The sequence below is a fragment of the Tinamus guttatus genome, unplaced genomic scaffold (assembly GCF_059628265.1).
Source record: "Tinamus guttatus ecotype Peru unplaced genomic scaffold, ASM5962826v1 Tinamus_guttatus_pri_ptg000052l, whole genome shotgun sequence".
Lineage (NCBI taxonomy): Eukaryota > Metazoa > Chordata > Aves > Tinamiformes > Tinamidae > Tinamus > Tinamus guttatus.
The window spans coordinates 1930751-1957879 of record NW_028288586.1 but is presented as its reverse complement, the minus strand read 5'-3'; the positions used below and the strand labels follow the sequence as shown (position 1 = coordinate 1957879).

Sequence of the window (27129 nt, the reverse complement as noted above, 5' to 3'; positions counted from 1 at the left end):
CTTTTCATAAGACACATTTTTTTCAGACATGGGCAAAGCTCACTACTCATTTACAGTATTCTTCATTGGTGTGAAACCCTGCACTGTAGTCTCCCTCCACCCCCAAAATGCTTAAAAAGCATGAAGTAGTAGGAAAAAACTATGTCTGTTTCTTACTGATTATTGTACATTTTTGTGATAAAATGGCTTGGGAGACTATCACGATGAACTCTTGCTGACTGCTTCTAACCCGGCAATATTCCATAGAACTAGGCACTAACTCTTGAAGCATTTCCTTCTTTCTTGGAGTCTTGCAGTAAGGAACATTGTCTAGTTATCTCTACATTTTGAGTGCTCCTCTGTATTCCCTTAAAGCAAGACAAAGCAGCATTCAATAGCAATTTGCTATTATATAGCTCCTACTTCTGTTTTTGCCATTATCACATATCAGCTCTGTTTTTGTTCCGAGGCCAAGTTCTTTTCATATTTTCCGGATCGTTCAAGTGCCTGCATCCAGTGCCACATCAGGGTTTGATGAACAAATCAATATTACTTTTGAACAGACAGATATTTTTGACTCATCTCTCTTCAGGTCTGCTAGAGAAATAGCGAATTAAAGAAACTAATGGAAACAAGTCTTTGCTGCCACTGCCACGGCACTGCTGGTTAGGAGCCAGATTCTGCATAACATTGGCAGGACCACAAGATTGAAATGAAGGTGGGCAATGGCTTCTCCATAGAACAACTAATAGCATTGGCCCTGTTTTAGTCTTCTTATAGAAAGGAATCAGTTCTTGGAGAAGAGCTAAATGAATAAATATTCCTAGCTGGCTTGCAACAGGGAACCAGGATATCCTCAGCCGAAATCAGCTGATCCAGTGTATCCCCATGCCTGGAATCCACATGCATCCCAAGCATGAGGAAAGGCTTGGGAGCCTGGTACAAGGGACTGTTACCATCTGAAGTAGTTCAGATCTGCATTTGGTTTTCTGGAGTAGGATTTGGGTGCATATGTCCGCTTATTTCAGTGTTACTTTTTTTTCCATTTCTGTTGGCATCATACACCTCCAGATACAGATTTCTACATGCCCATGTTCTTCCATTGTCAATCTTTAGGACAAAACATCTTTGTTCCCCTGGCAAGAAAAAACAAAACAGAAGCTGGCAGCTCCCCACCAAGCGGAGCCACCTGACTCTTTTTGTTCCTTTTTCACCTATGGTTTTGGTGGTTTCTCAGACAGCTCACCCTACAAGCATTACTTTGTTTTTCCTATATCATACCCTGTCTTATACTGGTGAATCTGAGTGTATGGTTTAGCAGCCTGTCTCTCTGATGTGACCATAACTCTAGTTCTCTTGGAAAGCAAGTAGTGTACAATGTATTCTGTATGCAACTTCAGATATCTAACAGGTGCTCCCTGTCCTTCACTTGTAGAGGGGGGACACCCCAAAGCCTAACATTAGTTGCTTAAGGGTACCTACTTTAGATATTAAAAACAGATAGCATGATATCTTCTTGTATGTCCACAGTCTGAAGACTAGCTTCCTTATGTTTCTTTGTTTCTCTTTGAGATTAGGAAATTATCTTTTTCAAAAGGAACTTTCTTATTTGTTTGTCTTTATTTCAGTAAAAAAATTGTACTTGAGAAGAGTAAGTAGAATTGAACAGAAACCCTGCAGTGCTTCCGTCATTAACTTCCTTATGGCTGAAGGGGAAACAAAGCCACTTTTTACATGCCCACAATAACATAAGGTAATCCTTGTGTTTTGGTTTTGCATCCAGAGTAACAGAACATGAAGTGAATTTCTTACTGCCGTCCTCCTGGTGCAGCATCAAAACTGCCACCCACGTACTCAGGTGACAGGGATGTCGGAAGGGATCGGGATGGTGATGCCAGTAACATGGCATCTGCTCATGCAGCAGGCATGTTGGTGATTGCTTGCACCTGAGTTTCCTTTCCTTTTTTTTTGTGCCTCTGGATATTGCCAATACAAATGTCTAAAATTCAGGCTGATGCTAAAGTTAAAACTGGATTTTTGCTAATGTATCTTTTGGGGCAGAGTTAGCGTTGTGGCTGTTACTGAAAACTGAGTCAGCACTTTCAAAAATTGCAATCCTGAGCCCCCAGATGTTTAACCCTATGGAAACAGCTTTGTGCTGAAAGCCAACGACTTTATTGATGCTGGAGCCTGGATTAGCTGGCTGTAGTACCTGGGATGCTGATGTGAGTTTGCAAATTGAATGTCACCTTAATAAAGCCCTGTGTATTGTCCCTGTGTGTGAATTGGCCCTGATGAGTTTATACAACACTGATTCAATTAGAAAGCATCTCTGTTGCCTGGCAGAATTTAGGCTAGACTGTAAATAAAGTTGCAGTGGTATCTGTTCCCTCTACTATTTTGGGTTGAGAAGAGCCATGAGGCCATGAAACATCCTCTGTGGTCTAGACCATTCACAGAGGCAGGAGGACAGTCCAGAGCCAGCTGGAGGATGGTCCCAGTCCTCCTGCACTGCTGGGTTTTAGCCCCACTGCAGAGGATGCCCTGAAGGGGAGGAACATGTTCAGGTGCCACCATTTAACACCACTTTCATAGCTTGTGCCTCCGTATTTTGGCATTGCTTTCTGTGTGCATCACAAGGCCCTGATTTCATTACCACGAAGGGTCCCCCAACGCACCAAGCTGTGATCACAGCTCCAAGCAGCACTGCTTATTTTGAACTTGCACAAACCACAGTATCTCCCCACACCTGTTGGCGAGCCCTGCTGCCCCTTCCTGCCTAGGAGGACCTCTCCATCCTGCCCGCTTGTCCCTGAGGACGGGCGGCTGTGCAAGCGCTCGTCTGCACCGAGCTGAACCATAACAGGGAAAAAAGTGACTTTCCCCAGCAGCAACTTTCTCGGAAGGGGCTTTTTCAAATGAAAACAAAGCCTACTGACTGGAAATGTCCTGAGTGCGATTCTAGCCCCTGCCAGGTCTCTTGGCAGTGTGATCTGCCAGCTTTCCCTTCCTGTTTTTCTTTTTTTGCCCCTGATAACCAGTGTAAATACTGCGTAGTACATATCAGAAGGTTTCTCGTAGGCTTACGCAGGAGCCAGTGCGTAAAGCACACACATCCCCGAGGATGGCGAAATCCATCCCATCAGAGCTGTGACTTGTTCTGTCATAGGGCAAATTTGCATTCGCGTGAGGGTAAAATGGCATGATGGTAATGGGACTATTTGCAGTTCGTGGAAACAGGAGCCGAGGACGGGGTCAGATTATTGTAAGCTGCTGCCCAAGGCACAGGGTGACATGAAGATCGCGTGACTCTGGCATTTCTCTCTTAGGATTCGTTCCCGCTTGCCCTCAGAGGCTCATGGAGGCAAAGAGGCCAAGGCAATTACTCTGAAAGCCGAGATGTTGGTGGATTTGACAGGGTCTTCAGCTAGTTCTCCTCCTGGCACATACAGGCATTTGCTAAAGGTGTCAGTGTGCCTTGAAGCTACTCAACACTTCTTATGGACATGTCAGCTTTGCGCTGCAGATCAGCATTACTTGCAGCTATTGTTCCAGACTCTGGCATCTCTAAGACTGTAAAGATTTATTGATAGAGACTTCTTTATAAATGAGAACTGAAGCTCAGGTGTCTTTGGTTCTAAACTGCTAAAAAAAATTATACATCCACTGCCAGGCAGATCCTTCTCATCTTCTCCTAAATCTTCAATGCCTACTGGTTCCACATATGCTCTTTACTTGGCAGAAGTCCTTAAAATATCTTTGTGCCATTAGGTATAAAAAGAGGGAGGAGACTGCAAAAATTACCAGTGAAAAGAAGAAAGAAAAAAATGGGGAAAAAAGGGAAAAATCTGGGAAAACAACTCCAAATTCTTTCCTTCCGAAATTATATTTCAGGAAGCAGAGGACATTGAAACTTAAGGATGCAAGGTGCTAAATAAGCTTTCTATTCTATAAACTGTTATCTCTGAGATTCCAGTGTGGTACTGGAAATTACTGGCTTTGACTGAAAGACTTCACTGGTAAGGAAGAGTGTTAAAAATCACACTTTGTACTGCCTTTCTCGTTTTCTCAGCCAGTGTAAACGACATTTCACAGCAATCTCTTACTGCTTTTTCTGTGATTGGAAGTGGTACCCTGCGCAAAGCAGTGCTGAAACAGTAACATCTCAACTCCTGCCTGCAAGGGCTTCCCGACAGTGTGTGCGGGCCGGCGGCGCAGCGTGTAGCGCAGCCCAGCGAGACGCAAACACTCCCACACAGCTTGTAACTGAGGGCAACTGAGGAACTTATGTGGGATAAAGTAGAAATTTAGCTTTTACACGTGGAAAGTTAAAAAGTTTCCTTGTGTAAAAGTATGTATTTTAAAAAACAAATTCTTTGAAAAAATATGATATTTAATAGAAAAAATCCAAAAATAGCTTCCATGTGATGAAAAGGGCTTAATGAAGCTGTTTTAGTCAAAGGCAAACCTGGGAATACAACAAGCAACATCCTTTAGTCATACATGTAATTACTTTCCTAGGGGCAATAACGTGTGGAATTGATCACTACTAAAGGAAATGCAAAAGAGATTGTTGAATGAGCCCCTGACTTAAAGGCCCGAGCCTTCATTGCCTTGGGCAACATTTAAATGGAAGTGAAAAATACCATTTTGATGTGGTAGGAAGCTCACCATTATCCTGATAATTCTCATTCACTGAATTATTAGGAAGAAAAATGTCTTGCATTATCAAATGTCATTTGCCATCACATTTGTCTCAGTGACGTTAGATGCAGAGCAGAGTAAATGGCAAAGTGATACATACGTCACAAGACCTGGTCAAAATGTACTGTCCCTGTCCCAGGAAAGTAGTGTATACGTTATCCATCACTTCATCCTCCCAACACATCTGCACTGTAGATCGGAAAGCTAAAGGAGAGGCTCAAGGCATTGCAAGTACCCAAAAGGCCACAAAGATGTGTTTTCCTCGGTAGCTTTGAGATCATTTCCCCGTAGCTGTGGCACACACCTGCTCTGTAGTGGAGAGTAGGCAGCACATTCCCCCAGAAATGTCATGTCCATGAGGCCGGGCTGCCCCGTGTTCAAGTTTAGTTTTCCTGTTCACCACATCTCCACTCTCACACCTTCACTCCTATTTTAATACCTAGCCTGCTGTAGGACTCCTGGTGTTCCTTCTCCATGGCCTGCTCTGCTCTGTAAGGTAAGAACAGTCACTAAAAGCTGAGCTGTTTTCATTTCATTTCTTCAGACTGACTCATACTCTCCAATCCCTTGTCCTTAGGGAAGATACAAGGAAATGATGTAATTCATTTTTCTTTCTTTCTTTCTTTTTTTTCTTTCCTCAATGCTTTGGACTTTTTGTTTTGGCAACAACTGTACTGGGCCTGTTTTTTAGCTGATCTGTATCGACTATGCTAAAGTAAAAGCCAGCTCCATCTTTCCCTGTGCACTCACTGGCAACAGGGCACATAATGGTTGTGGGTAAGAAGTATCAATCTCGATGCTTTATCAGTCACCCACTAACAATTGCTCAGGAGCTCTGCAAGCTCTTCTGAGATCAAATTTTAAAAGACTGAAATGTGTTAGAGATATGCAGCTGTAATAACTTCTTCAATGCTAAACTCATTAATATAATCCGAGGTATGCTTGAACATGAGAAGAAAATGAGAAACACCTACGAGATGTTCAAATCCAGATACTGGTTTTGAAAGCAGCAGTAGGTCGTTTACCAGACTGATTTCTTATAGTTGAACACCCCTACAGACTATCTGCAGTCTGTATTAAAAACTAAATTTGCGGCTATTTGTAGTGTCTGACTGTGAGAAAAGTTCTTGTTTTTCAAAAATTGGTTGGCAATTTTTACCAGAAGATCTCTGATCGGGAAATAAATAGACTGTTGTCTGTTTGTTTGTTTTAGAACCAGCTATAGAAAGGGGCATGAAGTGCAGCGAGGCAGAGAAAGCTGCACATGGGTGCCTGTGTGAGTTTCCAAGCTAGGGATGGCACTTTGAAAGTGCCAAAGATATTCTAGAAGCAGGATTTGATCAGCAAGTTGACAGCCTGCCAGGAGCTTGGGATCACAGTGGACTGAGAGCATCTGAGCTCCTTAGCAAGTAGCATCTTAGACTTGATGATCTTGAAGGTCTTTTCCAGCTATAAGGATTCTATCTCCCAGCTCTCTGGGCAAATACAGCCTCTTAGACATAGGGAAATTACAGTTTGCAACACTATCCTTAGAATATTATTTGCAGAAATCTGGGCCAAACTGTATATTCTGCCTGATAAAGACAAGACCCGTTCCTGCTCCTGTCGGTCAAGCTGCACTGAGCCCTCCTGATCCCAGGTGACCCTGCACTGAAGTTCAGCGTGTCGATGAGGCCGACACAGGAGGAAGCTGCAGGTTGGAGGAGGCAGCTCCGCACACAGAACGGTGCCAAAACGCAGGTGCCAAAAGGCTCCTTTTAGCTCAAAAAGGAGGGTTAGGAACCTCCACAACAGTGAGTTCTCCTTAACTGCCTGCAGTGCCTATGATGTTGGGGCCTTCTTTTCTTTTTGCAGCTGGCAAGGCACCCTGGAAGGCTGGAAGGCAGCCTGGGGGTATATTCAGCAGCATAAATGTGGGTGCCTCCTACCAAGCTTAAATAGAAACTGAAGGTCTCACAACTCACACTTAGGGTCTAACAGCTATTTTAAATGAGTACCTTAATGAATTAATTAGATCTTACTGGAAGAAAAATTCAAGACTTAGTGTTGAGCCAATTCAGCATGCTACTTAATGAATTATCTTTTTTAACTAAAAAAAAAAGCATTTCACTATTCTTTTTACATTTTTTTCTATCAGGTTTCTGGAAACATGTATTCACTCAAAATGTGCCTGATTGTTCGTGGAAATCAAATGCAAAAGTTGTATACATAAGAATTAACTGAAACTAGATTTTGTACTTGTATAAATTGATACGTGGCTGCACTAGAGACTTGTCTGAGTTGTGGTAATCTAACCAGGGAACTGAAATGACACAAATGAATGCAACTAATCAAAACTAAGGCATTGAGGGCAGGAATTTATCCAGTAAATAAGTGAAATTTAGACAAAAGTTTTAAGAATGAAGCAATAATTTGCTCAAATAAATAAACTGGAAAACAAAAAGGTTACTTCTGCTCTGTGAAGAGCATGATGAAGCAATAATTTTCTCCAATTTCCCAGACAGGAAACTTAGAATAATAACATGACTTGTCAAAGGCTGAAAATCATTGGCAAAGTCAGGATTAGCATTTGGGAGGTCCTGATTTCTGATCTCATGATCAATAAATTAATTTAGTGTACTCTATCGGTATTGGTAATGTAACTTGAAGTTGTCTTTGGTCAAGAGAAGTAGGAACAAGTGAAAGTTAACTACATTTTTCAGACCTCATATGTGGTTCATTTCAGGTTGTGACCGATGCAAACTTTTGCCCTGACAAATTTAGAAAGAGAAGACACACTCTACATTTCATGGAGCTGTAGAATGTACCACGCTGCTTTTCAAGGTTAAATATCAAAATAAGCAGGTTGGAAGGACAATATTCTCTTTTGTTCAAACACTGAAATATTCTCATGTGCTGTGCCTGTTACTTAAAATGTAATAAAACCAGAAATATTTATGATACAAAGTAGGATATGAAATAGAAAGGTTGATCCCAGCAGCAAAACAACTTTTCATGCAGCAAAGAGCTGAAGTTTGAAATATCAACTGCTTATAAATCCCAGGTTCCTAGATCTGTGTGCGTTGTCACCGAGACTGCCCCAAGGTCATTAAAGGGAAAGTTTGCTTGTCGGCTGGGGGAAGCAATCAGTATTGTCCTGCTTCCCAATAGAGGGGACAGAGGGGAAGTGTGTGTTACTGACTTCTTTAATATGCAGTATTTAAGTGAATGTATTTTCAAATACATTGCTTTAAATGAAGCCTTCAGAATTCCAGATTTTCTTTTCTTCTCCCTTTAAGCACCTTCATGAAATCCTGTGTACAGCAGTACCTTCTTAAATCACACCCAGTTATTCTTTCTTCCTAGTTTGGTAAACCCATCACCTTCCCTTTCTTGGGAGGAAGGGAGTAAAGCTTCCTCGACCTCCATTGCAGCTATTTCATCAAGCAGCTTGGAAAAGAGCTTTTCATGCTGCCTATGTGAGAACCACAATAGCTACTGCTTGATTAGCTAAAATCTGCTCAGAGTTGCATATCAAGCACATATATACAGATTTCTGCACTTGGGTAATGATTTAGTGTGGCTGGCTTTGCATCTGTACACAGGAAGAACTTACCAGTTTGCTGGCCAAAATAAGAACATTTCATGCAAAATTGCTGTGTTTGTATACAACAGGAAAAAAAAAAAAAAAAAGGAATACTTTTCCAAAGCCATGATGAAATCTACATGATGGCATCTACATTAGAATTTTGTTTCAGAGCATGTGGTGCAGTTTCAAAACAAACCTATCCCCTTATCATCCCTCTTTGCTGCCCATTTTTTTGATCCCCAGGGCAGTTTTGTTGCACAAAACCAGAGATTCCCTTCAAAGAAAACCAAACAAGAAGCTCTGTCCAGTGCCTATAAAATGCACTGCACCTCCCAATGGGGACGTAAGAGCCCTGACCAACAAGTGAGCTTTTGGATAGCTTTAAACCACTTGCATGTTGAGAACAGTCAATCCAAGAGATCAAGTTAAACGTAGTCTGACGTTCATATCCTTGAACTGCATATGACAAACATGCTGATCCTCAGCGCTGACTGCTTCAGTATGTTGATCTATTCCTGTTACGCTGAATTACTCATTAACGTAGCCATAGCCAGTGAAACTCAACCAACACAGAAAACAACCCCCCTTGAAGAATCAAGTAGGCTTCTGCACACACATTTTGAGAGGCCTCTCCTGAGCTTTTTTGTCACACGGATAGTTCTTTTACAACCCTTGCTACTACCTCTTCCTACAATATAAACAGTACAGATCTTAAAGATAAAGCAAGATATTTTTACTTTAAATTAACTTAAAGTTCAGATAGAAAACTCCTCAAATAGCAAATCTGAAAATATGGTACTAATTTTGATCTAAGCCAATCTGATGAAATAATGAAGTAAATGCCATCCCATTCTTAAATTACCATGGAGTTTTTTTTTTTTCATGAGAAACATGTGATGGTGGTTTAATTTTGCTCCTGCTAAATCTCTCTGTGGATTCTTTCAAACCAGTAGTTCACTAGTGAAAAAGTACAATCAAATCAGTGTCCTTCTACACTAGCCATCCTGTCTACAGAGGAAAATTTCCATGGTGCTTTTCTCAGACCTTGCAGAAAGCACCAAGGATCTCCAGAAAGTCAGGAGACATTACTGCTTTCTTCTTCTAAGCGCTTGTTAACTTCTTTTTTTGCTGCGTCTGCCTTAACAAGCAATCTGGCCCCAGAGAGAGGATATGTAGGATGAAACCGTCAGTGCTGAGGACCCTGTGTTGATCCCGGCTGCATTTCAGTGGATTTTGCTCAAACTCAGTCCCACGCTGGGGGCCGGGCGACCTCAAGGGGTGCACATCCGATGCAGGTGCAAACACTAAGGCCGGCACATCCACTGAGCTCACGGGTGCCCCCTCGGATGTCTCCTGACATCCAGGCACGCAGGCATTAGAAACCTGGCCCTGCTGCTTTGGTTTGACCTCTCCGTGGTGCCCTGTTTTTTATACTTTTCTATAGACATAGCAAAGAGAGGAGAAAACGAGCCAACTAGGTGGCTTCGCTTTGACCTTCCCTCCCATGTTGTTCCACACAGCAGTGAGACCCACAGGCCTCCTGAGTCCAGACTCCAGCTGATTTCGCTTCTCTCTGAGCCCGAGGATGAGGATGAGAACAGTGCGCGGGGCCCTCACGAACCTGCGAGTCTTTCAGCAGCCCCGTAGCTCAGTGACACGTGTGGGAGCGGGGCCGAGGCGAGCGCGGCTGCTCCTCTGAGGGCTGCCACGACCGTGCTGCTCCACGAAGCCCTTCGGAGGCGCTCGGTATGACGAGCGTGCCTCGGGTCGGCGCCCCTTCTGCAGCCATTAGCATATTTGTGCTCTGGTTTTGTCTGCCGGCCGCCGGCTCGCTCCTGCGCTCCCGTTTCACTCTGCCTCCTCCCCCTGCGCTCCCATCCCCTGTTTTGTCTGCCCGGTTCTTTCATGGTCACATTGTGCTCCTCAAATGCAGCTCCTCAATGGAGCCTCTGTCGGGGCTGGAAACTGAGAAGACCCCGGGCTGCTGCTTGCCAGGCAGCAGGGGACCAGGCTTTTCTCAGCTTCCAGCTGCTTTTCAAGCAGCACTGATTGGTTTCTCTCACTGCTGCAGAAAAGACTGGCACACGGGAGCTACAAATTCAGCATGTCCTTCTGGCCTGTTTTCAATAGATCTGCAAGTGCCAGAACAGAGATTGGGCGCAATTTGATGCTTTCTGCTCAGCTATCCCTCTCGCTATTTATCAGAGCCGCTGTCTCTCCCTTGCCTTCCTGCTACTTTTTCTTTCTTTTCCCTTCACTCCTTTCCTGCTTTTTCTCTCTCTGCCATGTCTCCTTCCAGCCTAGCCAGGGTTTCTGTAGGATCATAGAGGCAACATTTTGCTCTCAGGCTACTTTTGTGGCAGTATCGAAAGAGCTGATGAGCGAGTGAAATCCTGTGGCTCCGTAGGGTTGTGCTCAGCCATGAGCCGCGCAACGGCTTAAAAGATGCAAGTAAAATGGGGCAATGTCAGCATCCTTTGTAATCAGCATAAAGGACAAAACAAAAGTTCACTAAGTTGATTAAAGCAAGACAACCCTTTCAACAATCTTTTCAAAAGATTTCTACATCTATGAAAATAACAATAGACACAATGAAAACAGACACTCAAAAGTAGATATTAAAATATTAAGGCTTTGAATGTATGTTTCTCCCTCCTAAAGTTGTAAGCATCTCCAAAATGCTTATTGAACTTCCTGTATTGTAGAAATATCACTGCAAAATTTTTTTCAAAGCAGAAAATTCAGGCGACTAAAATACAGGGCTGTGAGTACAACAGTCAGTTAGAAGGCATAGAGGACACAAGCATCAGAAGTCCTCTCTAACTATATTCTGTAGTCAGCGTATGCCCTAAACCAACTGTATATCCCCTGAAATACTGCTTTTATAAACCTATGCAATTATATTTCATGAATCCATTATTTCCTAATTGTAATTTATATGGCCATTAGGCGTTAGAAGCTTCTTGCAGACATTATGGCAGAATCAATTCAGAGAAAAGGTTTGTGAGATGGGTTAGCAGATTTTTAAATGAGTTCAATGCCCATATGTAAGAAACAGCATACAAGTGGTTCTGGGGAAGAAATCAGGCCAAGGCTCCATCAGGCAATAAATCCAAAGTTAGGGCAATTAATCCCAGATCCAAAATGTCACAGCTTCTTGATGCAACTTGCCCACCTGGTGCAGTTTACTGTACTAGATTAAATTTGTTCAAAAAGGCTTTGGTTTAATTAAACATCACCTTTTCTCCCATAGTGGTCATTTAGCCAGCATAAACAACAAAACTTGTATAAACAATAACTATATTGTGTGCTCTGGTTAATTCAACATTTAACTGTGCCGGATTTGGATTGCCTCGTAACTCACAGAACTGGTATTATTTTATCAAAACTATAGCCTCAGTGATAAACGCTAATCTTAGTGAAGAGCAATATAAAATATTCAAATGTCATTTTGGCTCAGATTTTCCCAACAGCTCATTTCCTATGTAAGCTCTAAATGAAAAGTTTCCAGTGTCATTTCTGGATGCGGGGTGTTTTTTGCATTACACTCCTAAGTGTGTGCAGTGGTAATTGGGTTCCCATTGGGCCAGGCATTGTATAAATCTATTTCATCCAGACAATTAAAAAAATTAAACTGAGCTCTTTTGAAGCACGATGACAGATTTATCAAATAGATTAAGAATAGGGTTTATTCAGAGCACTAGATCTTTTAAGTATGCCATAATATGGTTGGTTTCAAGAATAGTCAGGGGTGGAATATTTCACCAATGTCCTCATAAAAGGGCATGGATCAGCAGGAATTTGCCATAGAAGGAGAGTTCCAAAATGTTTGTTCAATTATTTGCTTGGTTACAACTTTATTTTTACAAGAAATGTTTTATATTAGGCCAGAATATACCTATTCTTGTGTTCTGAATTTGTCAGTAAATATGGGGCTTGCAACATACCTCCTGTGAAGCCCCCCAGCTCTCTGCAGAACTCACAGAGCTTGTCCTACCTTCTCGCAGTGTTGCCTTAGGAATATGACTTAAGTCTGCACAGAAGAGTGACTCACAGGTCGAGAAACCCAGTAGTCCCTTTTCCATGCTAATTTAGCTATTGGCTGCTAAAATAAAGCTGCCAACAAGAGGAATGCTTTTGAGGAGAGAACTGCTGTCTGTTGGGAAGCAGACCCACTGGACAACAAATCAGCCCTCTTAGACTGCTGAGCAGCATCAGATGGGAATGACTTTCGGTCTCTACACATTCGGGCCAGATTTAGATCAATCATTTAGAGGTTAAGGGCTCTTTATCCTCTCATCTTATTGCCAGTCTCTTGGGGCAGCCAGTCTGCTAGCTTCCCATCCCCTGCCCGCCCCCCTTCACAATTAAAGAGACATGGAGTTATTTACACTTCGCATGCCTTGTAAGACATCTAAAACATATACTGACAATTGGTCTGCAACTTTTGCTTGAAATGCCATTCCCCAACATCGGCTTTAACAACAACAACAAGAAAATCCTTCTCTCAGTTCTTGTCCTAGGCTGAAAGACTGCTGAGAGTGCAAACCTGCATAGTTTGGCTCAGTGCTGAGCAGCGCAGGCCCAAGTGCCTTCCAAGCACCAATGTGCAACCGCGTCTTGTGATGTTTTCCCAGGAACACAGTAACTGGTGCCCCATATTCCCCCGCAGGCTCCAGAACCAGCTTGGCTGCTCTGGCAGCTGGGGTGAACTGCTGCCAGCAGAGTCAAGGAGGTGGGGATGGGAGGCAAGTAGGTGCAGCCACCCGGAGGTCTCCTGCGCTGGGTGATGTGCCAGGGCATATCCAAGAACACTGTGAAATGTTACATGGACTCGAGAGGCTCTTGGAGAAAACAGAGCAGAGCTTAGTAAAATAGATGAAAACAGCTGCTGATGGGATCTAACAAGACCTGGTTTGCTTGAGCCAAAACCACAAATTATCAGATGAAATGTCAAAGATTATGTATGTGGTGGTGCTGTGACAGATACTGCAGCTATGCAAGGCAGACAGCACAGCAGTCCTTAGTGTATTTATGCTACAACAGAGTGATTTCCAGTTATTTGGCAAGAAGCCTCGCTTACAAAATGCTCTGCGTCCACCCCACCTGCCCTCCTCACAGCTTCCCAGGGCTGCTGCCTGCTCCTCTCACCCCATGCTGGCACCAGCGCCTCCTCTGCCAGCGCTCACGCTGAGAACAAGCTGATAACTCAGTTGGGTACTGCTGAGTTTGTCACAAGCAACGCAGATGTCTTTGCACAAAGGTCCCCAAACACTTCTATTTTGATGTAGTGCAGAAACACTCGGGCCCGCTCTACAGCACGCTAGTCCAGAGCTGAGAGAAGAGCTATGTGTCACCTCCACGTCTGTGCACCAGGCGCTAGCACCAATGTAACGAGGCCCACCACTAGCCAGGGAACCAAAGGTCTCGTGTACGTGTAAATGGTTCAGTCACGGGCACAGGGGAGCACTGTGCAAAGGGCTGGCAATGCCCTGCAAGCAATCCCGCGTGGTGTGTCACGCCGGCCTTACTGTCTCGGGTATTTTTAGCAGTAGAGATGAATTACTCAGTAGCTGTTGGGGCTGTAGAGATGCTAAAACTGCTAGTTCTGTTTCGACATCATGCTGACACAGTGGCACTGGTTCTGCTTCCAGGAAGGGTTCAGCTGTATTAGCGCAGGGGTCCCTGCCGCACGCTCCAGCACATGGCAGGAGCCCAGGGAAAAGACATAGAGGGAAGTTGCGCTAAGTAGCAGAGATCGCCTAGTTGCTGCTGCAGAATAGCACATGAAAGTGTTTGACATTCATTGTCAAAGCTTTTCCTATTTAACTGCTTTTACACAGCGCTTAGTAAATAGGAAAGCCTGGAGAGCCAGGCACCCCTTTTGCGACGCTGCATCCGATGCAAGCACAACGATCGCCGGGTTGGAGCTTACGGGCGGCAGCTTTTCCCCCCTCCGGTTTGTGTTGGGGCCGGGATGGCCCAGCTGTGCTCGGCAGGACGTGCCTTTGTGCTGCACATGGCGCCGGCGGCGTCCCCGGGCAGCCGCATTGTCCCGCGCGGTGCGTGCCGCGGGGCGCTCCGCCGCGCGCCACCGACGCCAACCCGCACAACTGCCCTGACCCCCAGCAGATGGTGGGGCAGGGGCTGCAGTGATCTGGAAGTAACAGCATGTGCCACTTCTTTTTGTCTGCCACAGACAGCCAGACCCTGCATGTCCCTCCCCTGTGCAGCAACAGCTGTATATACAGTACAGAGCGGCAAAAGCCTAACTGTCATTTGAGTGTTCCTCCTCTGCCATCGATCACAAAACCTTGGGTGCTGAGATTTCGTCAAGATTAAACCCCCGTATGAACGGCACCACATGGCTCTTTCCAATAAAACCGTGTGCCTTGGGGCTTAGTTCAGTTACTTTCCTAGAAAAAGAAATGAGTGAGTGCATAATACTTGAAAACGCCTGTGGCCCCCAAATATCGGAATTGGTAGTAGTGGATTTTCTGTTTTTTTAACCTCTACCCTGCAAAGCCAGGGCAGAGGAGTCAGAATTAACTACAAACAGTGCCACCATTAACTTTTCATTATTGGTGTCACATATGTTTTTATCAGGGATCAAAATAAGTGTTTGTTTTGAGAGAAAAATATAAAATGGGTAAAAGTCCATGGCTGTTTTTTTTTTCCAAGGTTATGAGAGATTTATGGCTTCAGAACGATAGCAAAGCAGTTGCCTTTTTTTTTTTTTTTTTTTTTGAGTGAGAAGCCAGACTTTCTATAATTCATATATATGAGGCATCTCATCAGGGGTCAAAGTGACAAATCCAAATAATAGCTTGCTCCAAATCGCATCTATACGCATCCAGTGTTCCGCCTGCGGGACAAATGGCCATAAAATTGTCAGGAAGGTCCAGTTCCCTCACTTCCTTGGAGTGGGAAGTGGAGATGGAATAACAGCTTCCTGCCACCCCATGCTAACAGAGACGGTACCCAAGGAAGGGGGCTGGAAAACAGCTGCACTCCGAGTATTGTGTTTCTGGCTGCTGTAACGCATTTGGGAGGCTCGCACAAGGCAGGCACGCAGTGCTCAAATGTAAAATCATGCAGTGCCCGAAGGAAGGACAGCAGTGGCTGGGATTTTCTTCTCCAAAAATCTTTCTGAGATTTTTTTCCCTCACTCTATATGGAAATAGAAGTTTTTTCTATTGAAAAATTTCAATAGAAAATATTCAATATTTCTATTCTAATAGAAGCCATTCCTCCAAGACCATGTATATCTTTGTTTAATTTTGAGCAACCTCCCCCATTTCTATGTGACTGAAACCTGCTGTGGGTTTGTCCCTCACAAGCTCTCCACATCAATGAAATATCACTGGGGTGGGACTGAAGTCTCCCAGTTGCCAGCATCACAACATAGCTGTCATCTTACCATCAGCCTCTGCCACGAGGCTCTTGGCTGCTGTGTGTATTTCTCATTATCTTTCAACAGAAATTTCACCCTAGACTCGAGAAATGACCTGGTAAAGTTTGCTGATACCAGTTTCTGTTTTGACAAGCCCTCATTTTCTTAATAAAAAGCAATTTTAGAAAATTCCCATCCACCTTTAGTGTGAAACCACAATGCATAAGGCGATGCATTATGCCACCTCTGACTATATATACATATGTGTGTGTGTGTATACATATATATATATAAAAGATATATTTCACACTTTGGAAATGTGAAAGAGGAATACGAAATTGAGAGGTGTGAAATAAAGGAAATGCAGAAGACAAAACCTTTCTGCGGGGATCTGCAGCTTTGGTCTTGAAAGTCAAGTACTTGGAAACCTGCTTGAAAGCAATGGCAAATACTGCTCATCACCAAACACAGCAGCATTGGACACTGTTTGAATTTCTCCTTACGTAGTTTTTAATGAAAATTATTGTGTAGGGTGAATTCTTCCCTGCCTTTCCTGATCTTGTTTCTAGTAGCACTGCCCCAGATTACAAACACTTAAACCCTTAATGCTTAAACAGAGGTAGCTATACTTTCTTGACTAATCCCATTAGCTTTAATGAGTCTAATGGCATGAGTAAAATTATGCATGTGCTTAGCTCTTGGCAAGGTCAATGCCAGTAGTGAGTACAAAAACAAAAGTGATGATGAAGCCGTGAGGAACAAGAGCGGACGGCTAACTGGAAGTCTAGAAAAAGATACGGCACCACTAGAAATGAAACACTGATAGCTAAGACTAAAGAAGAGAGAATTCTTAGTGAATTCTGAAGCAAGTAGGACAATGCATGAAATCATACTGAAAAATAATTAATTAGCGTCAATGACATGTCTTCAGTAACCTCCACAACAACTGTAAGCTTATTACCTCAGTTATGACTTATCTGGTCATTTGTTTATACAAAGCTCATCAATATGATACCCGAGCACTAATGAACATTAGCATTAAAAGTCATTTGCAATCCTCTGAAAGTGAAAAAAAAAAAAAAAAAAAACAGAAAACAAAGATTATTTTATTCAGAACTGTCAGGCATCCTGGATCTGAGCAATGAAATTTTCTTAGGCAATTTGTATGGAATTTCTTTGAATTAATCACCTCCAGAAATAATCTTCTTTTTTTCAGGATGCGGAATATGGGCTACAGAACAGCTAAGGTTCAAATGATGTTCTGAGGGAGAATGATACAGCAGTGAGAGTTAGCCCACAACAACTAAAATTTGTGTGGCAGGTCATGATAAATAATCCAAATTGACACCAATCTGGCAGTATTACAAGATAATTATTGTTTGGAATTAAATGTTCTTTGACTATATGTTTAGCGTATCCTAAAAAACCTACAGCTTCATGGAACATATAACTTTTTTTAATAAAGAAACAGATCCAAAACAAATACTATCTTTATTGCTTGAAGACATCCCTGTTAGCCGCTAAGCACACAAAATTAGTTTAACTTCTTCGCAGAACTATCACACGGTTTAAATAACACTAAATCCTCAAAATAGCATTTCAGGGGCACCTAGCTTTATACTCTTTGTGGAAAAAAAAAAATCCCAACTCTACTCTGAAGCCATGACTAGAGAAAATCCTATGCATATATTTATATGTAAAATACAGGTTAAGGGCTTCAATCAATGTTTCCTCCCATTCTGCATAATGTGGTTATGACTGAGAACTGGAGTTTCCTAGTACATAGTAAAATGGACTAGATTATAATGTTTAATAGTTTTTTGGTGGTAGTTTTATCAAGGAGTTATGTGTAGTTTGTGGTTTTCTTTTAGAATAGGCTGCTCTTTTTTTCACAGTTTTATAGTTAGTCTGGAATTCCCTTAAGCACCAAATACAGCAGAAAAGTAGATATAATCACAAATGTGGGCTTCTTTTTGGGTTTGTAAAATTGCGTGTTTTTTTTTTTTCCAAAAACACATTTTACTTGCAGCACCAATAAGGCGAAGTGCAATTTTTCAAAGAGCCTTATGAATGGGAGGGCAGACTATCTGAAAAAAAATCCTCTGTGGCTCAGTCATTGACTTATGGGCTTGGGTATAAGAATTTCTGTCAGTGTAGCTGCTGTACTAATATACATCGTGAAAGCATTCGAGCTGAGACAGTGCCTCTGGTTAAATACTTTTCCTGCACAAAGGCATCTGTTTTCATACTGATTCAGAATGGCAATGACTGCAAATTCATTTTTAGATATGAATAAAAGATGTAAAACACCTGTAACCCTACTATAATCCTTAATTCTTCCTTTTGCTTTGTTAGCTACTTGCAAGGATTCATGGTTTAACTGATCAGTTCAATCTTTCCTGTCCTGTTGGCTTCAGTGAGCTCAGATGAATCTAGCTTTGCTGTCCTCCACTCTCAAAGTTGGTCCTGTGTGGAAATGACTGATGGAAAAGAAATTGTATGTTCTCCAGTGTGTTTTGGAAGAGCAGAGGACGTTTTACATGGCTCATCCTGCTGCAGTCCTTTCCAGTAACCCTGTGTAATCCTGCGGCGGTGGCTGCTCTCAGAACTGGTTTGGTGGGTACGGGAGGCACCAGGTCAGAGCTCGGCAGCGTGAGGTGGGGCCTCGCGCTCCTCGGCCCTGCCAAGGCTCAGGGGCAGCGCGCGGGCCCCGCAGCCCGTGACGCATCTGCCCTTGATCCATGGGCTCCCTGAGGGCTTCTCATACCTGGTGTGTGCAGGGGCTGCCCGAGGATGAGGAGGCAAAGGGCAGCGGCCACACGGGCCAGCAGAAGAGTCGGGTGCCGCAGAAATCACTGGCAAAAGCGGTGTGGAGGAGTGGAGAGCAGCACTGCTGAGCGGAGAGGGCTCAGGCACAGAGAGCTGCTGCTTTGGAGACCCAGGGAAGCAGAGAGACCAGGGAGTTTATATATTCCCAAACAGAGAAAACTTGGCCTAATGGAAGATAGTTGAAGATACTTTTTTGCTTTGGTGGGGGGGGCGGGTGGGTAGGGTGCAGAACAAAATGCAATATAATGCAGACTGTCTTTTAAAAGCATTTAAAAATAAAAGCTTGCAGAAGTCAGGCTGCTCGAACTGTTAACCTACATAACCACATGATGTTGTTACTGTTAACCTCATCTTCCCTCCCCCTCTTCCTTCCTATTGTTCGCTAGTCTCGTTCGGAGCATCTCGCCTCGGGATCGTAGAGCTCCACAGGCAGCAGGGACCGTGTGTGTGCGCAAGGTGCAGCACAGCAAGCCGCAGACCTGGCGGCAGCGTGGGGGACTGCCCTATGGCGATCAAACCTTAGCAGGCAGTGAGGCACAAATAAAGGTTTTTTTTTGTGCTATTGGCCTCTTTGAGATCACGCCGGACAAGTGAAAACTATTTAACAACATTCCTGTTTCAGACTGCTAACTATCCTCCTCTTTATTTTTACCATGTTAAGGACAGTGTTGTAAACCCTCTGAGCAATGCTGAATAATTGCTTCCATTTCTAACAGTAAAGGCACTTCTGACATATGGTCGTCCAGTTAGCACTTGAAGTGATAACTTTTGTTGGCATATACACAGAAGTCTAGATGTAAGATACGCTCTGTGGGCAACAGCCTGTTTATTTTCTTTCCTAGGCACGCGGTTAAACCACATTGTACATCCTGTGCTTATAAAATTCCAGAAGGGTTATATCATAGTGCATGCTACTAAACTGTGTGATTTATATCGCCAGATATAAACTGCTACATCTAGAGATAAACCTAAAGATTCAGATAACTGTGTGGTTCCACTACCTATGTTGTTTTTTGAGGTCACTATCTTTTGTAAACAGGTATAGTATAAAGGGCATATTATGAGTCATTTTTTATAAGACTCAACTAGGAATGGGACTGTGCACATAAAACATGCAGGGTCCTTTATGCAAATGCAGGCAGATCTGTTGTCGTTGAATCCCTCTCCAAGCCAGCTAGACATGAGGCAGTTGCCAAACTAGAAGCCAGATCGCAGCGTTAGCTCGTGCTGTGCCCAAAGGAATGAGCTCAGGTCAAGCGCAGAGCCAGCGCCGAGCTGGAGAAAGTTTGGTCCAAACTGGTTGAACAGGCTGTCGAAATCTGGATCCTTTTATTACAGCTGCGCCCAGGGCTCCCCGTTCCCGTATGCCCTTTCCCAGCCCAGCCTGGCAGTTCCTTCCCTACCGTACGAGATACAAAGCTCGGGGCAGAAAGACCTCCCTCCTCCCTGGCCACACAGCAGACTGGTTACTGCGTTTTCTGCCTTCCCTCCTCTTCCACCTGCAGATCCTGCGAGGATGAGGTAACCGCAGGAATTTCCAGGTGAAGCTGCTGGAACCTACCTTGCAGGAGGGGTCTGTCCACACCTCTACGTGCTAGGGAGCCCACAAAGGGAGGAAGTGACCCCATCCCACGCTGTCTGCAGAACTAAAGTAAAATGGATTTCCTTAGTTAACCATCATCAGTTTTCAAAGGCAACTAGTTATTGTGAGTGCCCAACCGGAGCTACTTAGCAAAGCATCGGCTTTAAAGCGGGGGCAGACTCAATATTGGCTGAAATCAGGTCCTTCAAATGTGCCTCCAAGCTGTTTCTCCAAATCATATTTGAAATGATAAGGCTAACTCTGAACTCTGCACTGTGTGATATAAACCCTATAAGCAACAAGAAGTAAATTCAGTGCATGAGAACTGTTAAGAAACCGTCTGTGCTTTTTAATCTTTCCTTCTGCCAGACACTCACATAATTTCAGGCTATTGTCTTTGACTTGAATAGTATTCCTGACCTTTTGCACTGCAGATTGTTTATAATTAAAAAGAAAAAAAAATTCAATAGCTATTTGTTTTATAATGTACCTCTGTCAGAGATGGAAGGAAGTACAATAGCTTTTGTAATTATTAATTCTTCGAAATAATATATTTTTCCAGGATCCAATTAATTTTGTTATTAATCAAAATGTCTTCTTTGTAAACTATTAAAAGGAGTCTAGACACTGCATACTATTGTGTGCTGTATTTTTAGATTTTCCAGTTTGATTCAAAACACACTAAAAGAGGGGCCCCAGAAAATGACCATCTAGAGACAGTCTATGGCAAAAATCCAGAAACCATTTTTAATGGAATGGAGCAAGCATGAGCTGAGATCATTCTTTAGCCTTGGAAAAAAAAAAAAAAAAAAGATGTTTTTAGGAAGAGATTTCCAGGGGGATTATGCCTTGCTCTGCGCAAACAATACGGAGGATTTCCAGTATGCATCGTGCCTTCGTTGAGAAGGGCACCTGCGAAGGAACCGATCAAAGTCCTCTAGAACTAATGAGGAGGGGACCTCATGATGGGAAATGTGCCCTCAGTGACAGCAAACAATAGTTGCTTCTGCAGTTAGCAGAGTTATGGCAAACTCTGCGGCCAAGCCACCTCTTAAAACGTGAATTTACTCATCTGAGACATTATGCTTCAGTGAATTAATGTTAACAGTGGAGAGTATTTAAGAAAAAAAATCCTAAATTATATTAAATGATTTTTTTTTCATAATTTGGGAGCCAGTAGAGGCACTAAGGTGAAGTACTAAAAATGACCTGGCTTTCAGGAACCTTTGTGATTTGTCAAAACAATTTTGCCTTTGTGTTTGAAGTGAGGTTGATGACGGCAGACACAGAAAGGGGAAGCTGGATAAAGAGGCAGGATAGACTCCTTGATGTAAAGGGTTAATTTTCAAACACAGGGCTCCACCGGGCAATCAGACCCGACCTTGAAAACGGGCATGTCATGAAATGCATCAAAAATCCACCTCCAAATAATTTTATACTTTCTCATTACGATGTCTTATCTTAGTGTTTCTATTGCAGAGTTCATTACAAGAGTCATTTTAATGGTAACACAGTCTAGTGGGCTCAAAAATCTGTGTTTATTGAACCAATGTATCTTATGGGTGTGGAAGAAAACAAAATTATGAAAACATGCATTCTATTTAGAAACATTTCATTTCTCACAGAAGTGAAATATTATTTATACTCAAGAAAACCGGTGGATGTTTCTAATGGCGGTGCCTTTGGACCTCAGCCTCCTGCAGTTACTTTCATTCAGCTCTTCCAATTCCCAGTGCTTTTTGAGCTCTGGTTAGCTGGTTTTTCAGCTGAACTAACAGGACCGGGCAACACATTTGGTCTGCGTGTGGGGAGAATTCGGTTCTCACAAGCGGGGATACGGGTCCCCCCAGGTGGTGGTTTTGACTTTAGAACTTGGCCAGGCAGCGCTCGCGGCCCGGCGGTCGCCGCGCTCATCTGTTCCCATGTCGCTCGGGTGACTGGTGCGGGCCGCGGGCACCTCGTCCCCGGGCGGCTCCGCCGCGCCGCGCCGCGCGGGGCAGCGACCTCCCCCCTCCCCGCCCCGCGTGGTTCCTCCCTCCTCCTCCCCCCGCCCCGCGCCGCATTGGTCCGTCCCGCCTCGCTCCGAGCCGCGCGGAGGGAATCCCCCTTCCCCGCCCCCCCGCCCCCGCGCGGCTCTCGCGAGACCTGCCGCCCCTGCAGCGGCGTCGCGGCCGAGCTCTCGCGAGAGCTGCGCGGTTCCCACGCCTGTTGTGTCTGAGGGGAGAGCCCGGGCGCCGAGTGGGCGGCGCGCGCCCCCCTCCTCCCCTCCGCGCGCGTGCCCGCCGGCGGCCCGCGCACGCGCGCTGCTGCCCGCGGCGCCGTGCGGCGCGGGGGGCGCTCTCGCGAGAGTAGGAGTTTTGGCGAGAGTTTGTGGAAGATGGCGCCTGTTGTGACAGGGTGAGTGCGGGGCGTTCGCGGTGGCGCCGTGTCCGGCGGCGCCTCCGGGGCTCCCGCCGCGTCGCTCGGCCCCGCCGCCCACCCCGTGCCGCGCCCCGGCGGGGACTCCCTGCGACCGAGGCTTGGGCGCCCCCCGGGAGGGCGCGCGGCGGGAGGGCCCCTGCCCCGCGCCCCCCGGGGCTCCGCGGCACTCGCGGCCCCGCGCGGGCAGCGCTCGCCCCGCCGCCTCCCTCCGTTGCCGCTGGCCCCGGCGCGGCGGGCGGGGGCGCGGCGCCGGTCCCTCTCCTGCGCCCTGCTCGCCGCCGCAGTGGGTCGGGGTCCCGGCGCACAAAGGCTCCCGCTTTCCCTGCACGAAGTTGAGGGTCCCGGCTTGCGGCGGAGCCTCTTGGTGCGAGCAGGTTTAGCGGTCTCGCTAGCGAGACACCCCCGCTCTCCCAGCATACGGGACCCACGTTCCCGTATTCCCTGTCCCCCACCCTGTGCCCCGTTTGCTCTGGCGAGTTTTGGTAGTTGGGTTTCTACTGGCATTGCAGCCTCTGAGCCCTTCCAAACCGCACGGGATCACAAGGAATCCCCGTTGCCAGCCTTTGCAGTTCCACGGAGGACACTTAATCGTGCAGAGCGTGTCACCATAACAAATGACACCTTCTGAGCCTCCTACAGCTGGTGGGTAACAACAGGTTTACTGCAGGTGCACAGCACATGGTCCCAACTGCCGCTGCTGCCATCCTTGCTGTGTCTTGAATTCTGCTGTGCATTTTAAGTGCCATGTCCTTAATTTTGGGACACAGTAAACGCTGGTGACCTCTGTGTGTTCGGGAAAGGAGCAGCCAGGAGAGGAGCAGGACATGTTTGCGCTTCACCTACTTTCTCCAAACACATCTCAGTTGATGGAAGTCGTGTTGGGCATCTTTGAAGCGCGTGCCTGCTGTGGTGGTGTCGCGGTGTGCCTGTGAGCGCCTGTCTCCCCGTGGGGTTACATTGTCTCGGAGCTGCGAGGTGGTTAGCGAGAGCAACAGCCTGCTTGGGGGTGGGGTGGAGTTGGTGGTTGGTGCTTTTGTTCTCGTGGGGAAGGTGGCATTATGGTATTTTGTTGTTTTATTTGGCCACAGCGGTGTTTCCAAATCTCCCCTCTTGTTTGTCAAAAAGCAGATTCAAGCTTTTGCTTGATTTCTGTCCTGATAAAGGCATCTTGTGGCTCCTACACATTTTTTTAATTATATGTTCTGTAGGGAAGCGGGTCTTGTTTGTTATGGTTCCTGGAGCGTACATTTCAAGAGGTTAGAGTTGAAAGAATGAAACAAATGCTTCTAAAGATTGCTGTAAGCATTAGTTAGTCTGTACTGTAGTTAGGGATTAAATTTACCATGTTTCGGTTTACTCACCTGAATATTTGGGCTTTCCTTTATCGATTCTAAGAGGTTTTCTAAAAGTGATGTTTGGTCTATGATGCTAGTTTTGTCCTTATAGATACGTTGAAGTGTTGAGAATGACAGCCCTAGGTTTTTATTTTGTTTTAATGACAGATCCAATAATTTGAGCAGTAGAAAAATACAACATTTAACCAGAATGAAAAAAAGTCTATAGGATTTAAATGCTGCCGTTATTGCTCAAAACTGTAAGTTGAGTAATTGTCTGAAAACCCAAGTCGGATTTTTTTCCTATGGTTAAGTATTCTAATCTTTGGTAAAAACAGAAGTTTGTTAGGATTGGTTAATGTTAAAATTTTATTGCGTCGAGGAGCAGAGGTTTTTTATTTATGTTCCATTCTTGGAGTCTAGCTCTGATATTGAGTTGTTTGTGTATATTGGGATTAAAATTTGATGATAATTCAGTAATGACTTTTTCACAAAATACAATAATTGATGAAGATCTTTTTTCTACACCTTTTTTGGAAAAGACTAGAAGCCTTTTTTTTCTGTAAAAGCTGTCAGGTGCATGGGAAAAAAATTGGAAATTAATTTGAAATTAAAACTGAAGCTACAACTGAAGAATATAGTACCCAAATACTGCATTCCCTTTTAATGTGTGGCTTCCAAATCTTACAGGTGCTGAAACTTTGAGAGAAAACATGATTTCTGTGTAGTCAGTGTAAGCTGAATGTAAAAACATTTTTTTTTCTTGTGAAAATTATATGGCTAAAGTAAACTATGATATATAGGGTTACACTATGCTGGAATGGAATAGTAAGGTTTTGCTGCATTAATTATCTTTCTGGGGGAGTCAGAGTCATTATCTCTTTTGTATTTATAGCATGTTATGCATTTCTACCTGTATCACAAAGGAGATTTTTTTATCAGATTTCGTTACATGTACAATATTATGACTGAACCTAGTTTTTCCCAGTAGCAGAACTAGATATAATGAGAAATGACGCAAAAATGTGAAACAAGCCACTGAAAATGAACTATTTGACATTTTAAGGAAGTGGATAATTTATGGCTGGAACAATAGGATAGTATTTTGTGAAGTATTTCTGTTTTTATTAGTGAGTGATTTAGAGGAACCCATAATTTTAAGACTATAGAATTAAAGAAGATGTTGCTTAACAGATGATGCATATTTTCAGTATGAAGCATTTTGTTTTAAATAATTGTTTATACTCCAGAAATACCTATGGGCCTCAGTTACATTGAAAATCGCTATGCTAGGTCTAATACAACCGTACAATAGAAAGAATTGCCACTCTTAAGAACTTAATGTTATTTAAAATGAGATCGAATGCAGAACGGTGTCTTTATGCCTACTCTGTCTCAGATAACCTTGATGGCTTGAGACGCTCTGTAGTGTCGAACTATACTAGAAAATGGTGCAGGGAGCAATAATGCAGAATCCTTGTACAGATGCCTATGTCAGCAAGCAGGTAAATAAAATTTAGAAAGTGTAAATAAAATGATAAATGCTAGACATAACTTTGAATGTTTAGTTACCAAAGTCTTTGTAGTAGCAGTACACAAGATAGTGTTTGTTTTTGTATTTTTCAGGGCTTCTCAACCAATTTCAAAAATAATCCAACTAAATGGTCTTATCACTGGTATGGTGTTTTCCATAGGCTCAGTAATGTAGAAAACACATGCATGTGTTTTAGTAACACTTGTCAAAATATCAGACTGTTTAAGCTATGTGTGCGAATTAGTCATGCCAAAGTTCTGTGGTTAAGAGGTGTTTCCTGATCCAGAGAGCCGACACTTTACGGGCAAGTGAAGACGCATCACATCTACGATGACACAGGAGTACATTTGGTATCAGTGCAGTGAATTTTATTGTGGCAGTGGTGGTCTAGACATGCCGGCCAGCTGGTTGTTTGGTTTCTTTGAGCTTAGTGAGAACTTTAGAACAAAAAAAAAAAAAAAAAAGTTTTGAGGTTTTTGCAAGAAGGTGGTACTGCTTTGTGGATGTCCTCCTGCAGTTCTCCCAGCAGTTATGAGGGCACCACAAGAGAAGTGCAAGATGAAGACATAACAAAAAGGTTATCAAAGCTGGCACCTTTTTGAAGATACCATTCTGCATCAGGATTAGTAGCTTTAGGATGGGAATTTTTGTTAGGAGTGAAAGTCATTGTAATAGTAGTACAAGATAGTGTTTGGGTTATTTTTCAAGCATATTGAGAAGCTGTGAAAAAGACAAAAATAACTAAATGGGTTTATCACTGGTATAATGTTTTCCCTAGACTCAGTAATGTAGAAGATCTTTGCATGCTTTTAGTATCACTTGTCAAAGTATCAGAGTGGTGTCAGGCTAGGATGGGAGCGAAAGGGGTGCCCTGAAGAGGTGCGGTGAGAGTCGTGTGATCTGCTGTTAGGCTAAAAAAGTTCTGTATAGAGGAGTGGACAGAATAAACAGAGCAAGGGCAAGTATGGTTTTCAAAAGACTGAGAAAGGTGCTGCAGTAGTTCAGAAGCAAATGGCTGTGACCATGGGATAAGAGTTTAAGCTACTCAGCATGTCTTAGTGATGTAGTTGGCATTGTTATGATCTCAAAACTAGGTTATTTCTAGCATCTATAGAGTCGTGGCTGATACTCAAGGTGGAAGCAGAGATACAGAGACTGAGACCTATAGCTTGTCAGTGTTGAGACCATGCTGGTAGCGAGGCATCCGTACAGAGGTGTTCAAGGCACATGCTGAGATGGTACTAGCAGCAGATTTATAAAATAAGAGGTGAATGAGGATGCTCCTTCAGAAGGCTACACTGATGGGACAGTTGGAGTGATATGTGATGAACTAGGAAAGAAGACAGCCAGGGAAACTAAGGGGAATATTTCTGGAAAAGAAGCATTGCTGGTAGTCTGGGGCGATTGACAGATCAAGGAAGAAAAAGATGAAATATTGCTAATGAGCTTCATGGTAAAGTTTGGCTAAAAGATATCAGAGTATTTTCCGTGGAGCTCAAGGAATGATAACTGGATTTTATAGACTGTAGGAAAAGAGTCTGAGGATAGGAACTTCAGGCTACAGTTTTTACTGCCACTGTAGGTTTAAACACAGTGCTTATTAAGATCTGAGTAATAGCATAACTACGGCTATTGTACTGTGCATGGGCGCATGATGAGTGTTAAAGGTTGTTGGGGAAAAACTCATTTACAATCAAATGAGCAGATGGTTTTGTGTGACTGAACTTCTAAATCGTTATAAGGAGCACTTCAGTATCTTAAGCCTGGCTGTTGGGAAATCCTTTG

General features: G+C 43.9%; 1 protein-coding gene across 3 annotated transcripts in view; it reads left to right on the top strand.

Annotated features, from left to right (window-relative positions):
* The window catches only part of RBPJ (recombination signal binding protein for immunoglobulin kappa J region), a 116468-nt gene that overhangs the window by 43685 nt on the left and 45654 nt on the right, over positions 1-27129 (top strand). The window contains exon 1 of one of the 3 annotated variants that reach the window (XM_088539934.1): positions 22424-22452. The exons of the other annotated variants lie outside the window; for them this stretch is intronic. Coding sequence (XP_088396060.1) covers positions 22433-22452 — 20 coding nt within the window. The 5' untranslated portion in view covers positions 22424-22432. Of the gene's footprint in view, positions 1-22423; positions 22453-27129 lie in introns of those variants that run through there. 3 annotated transcript variants of the gene reach the window in all.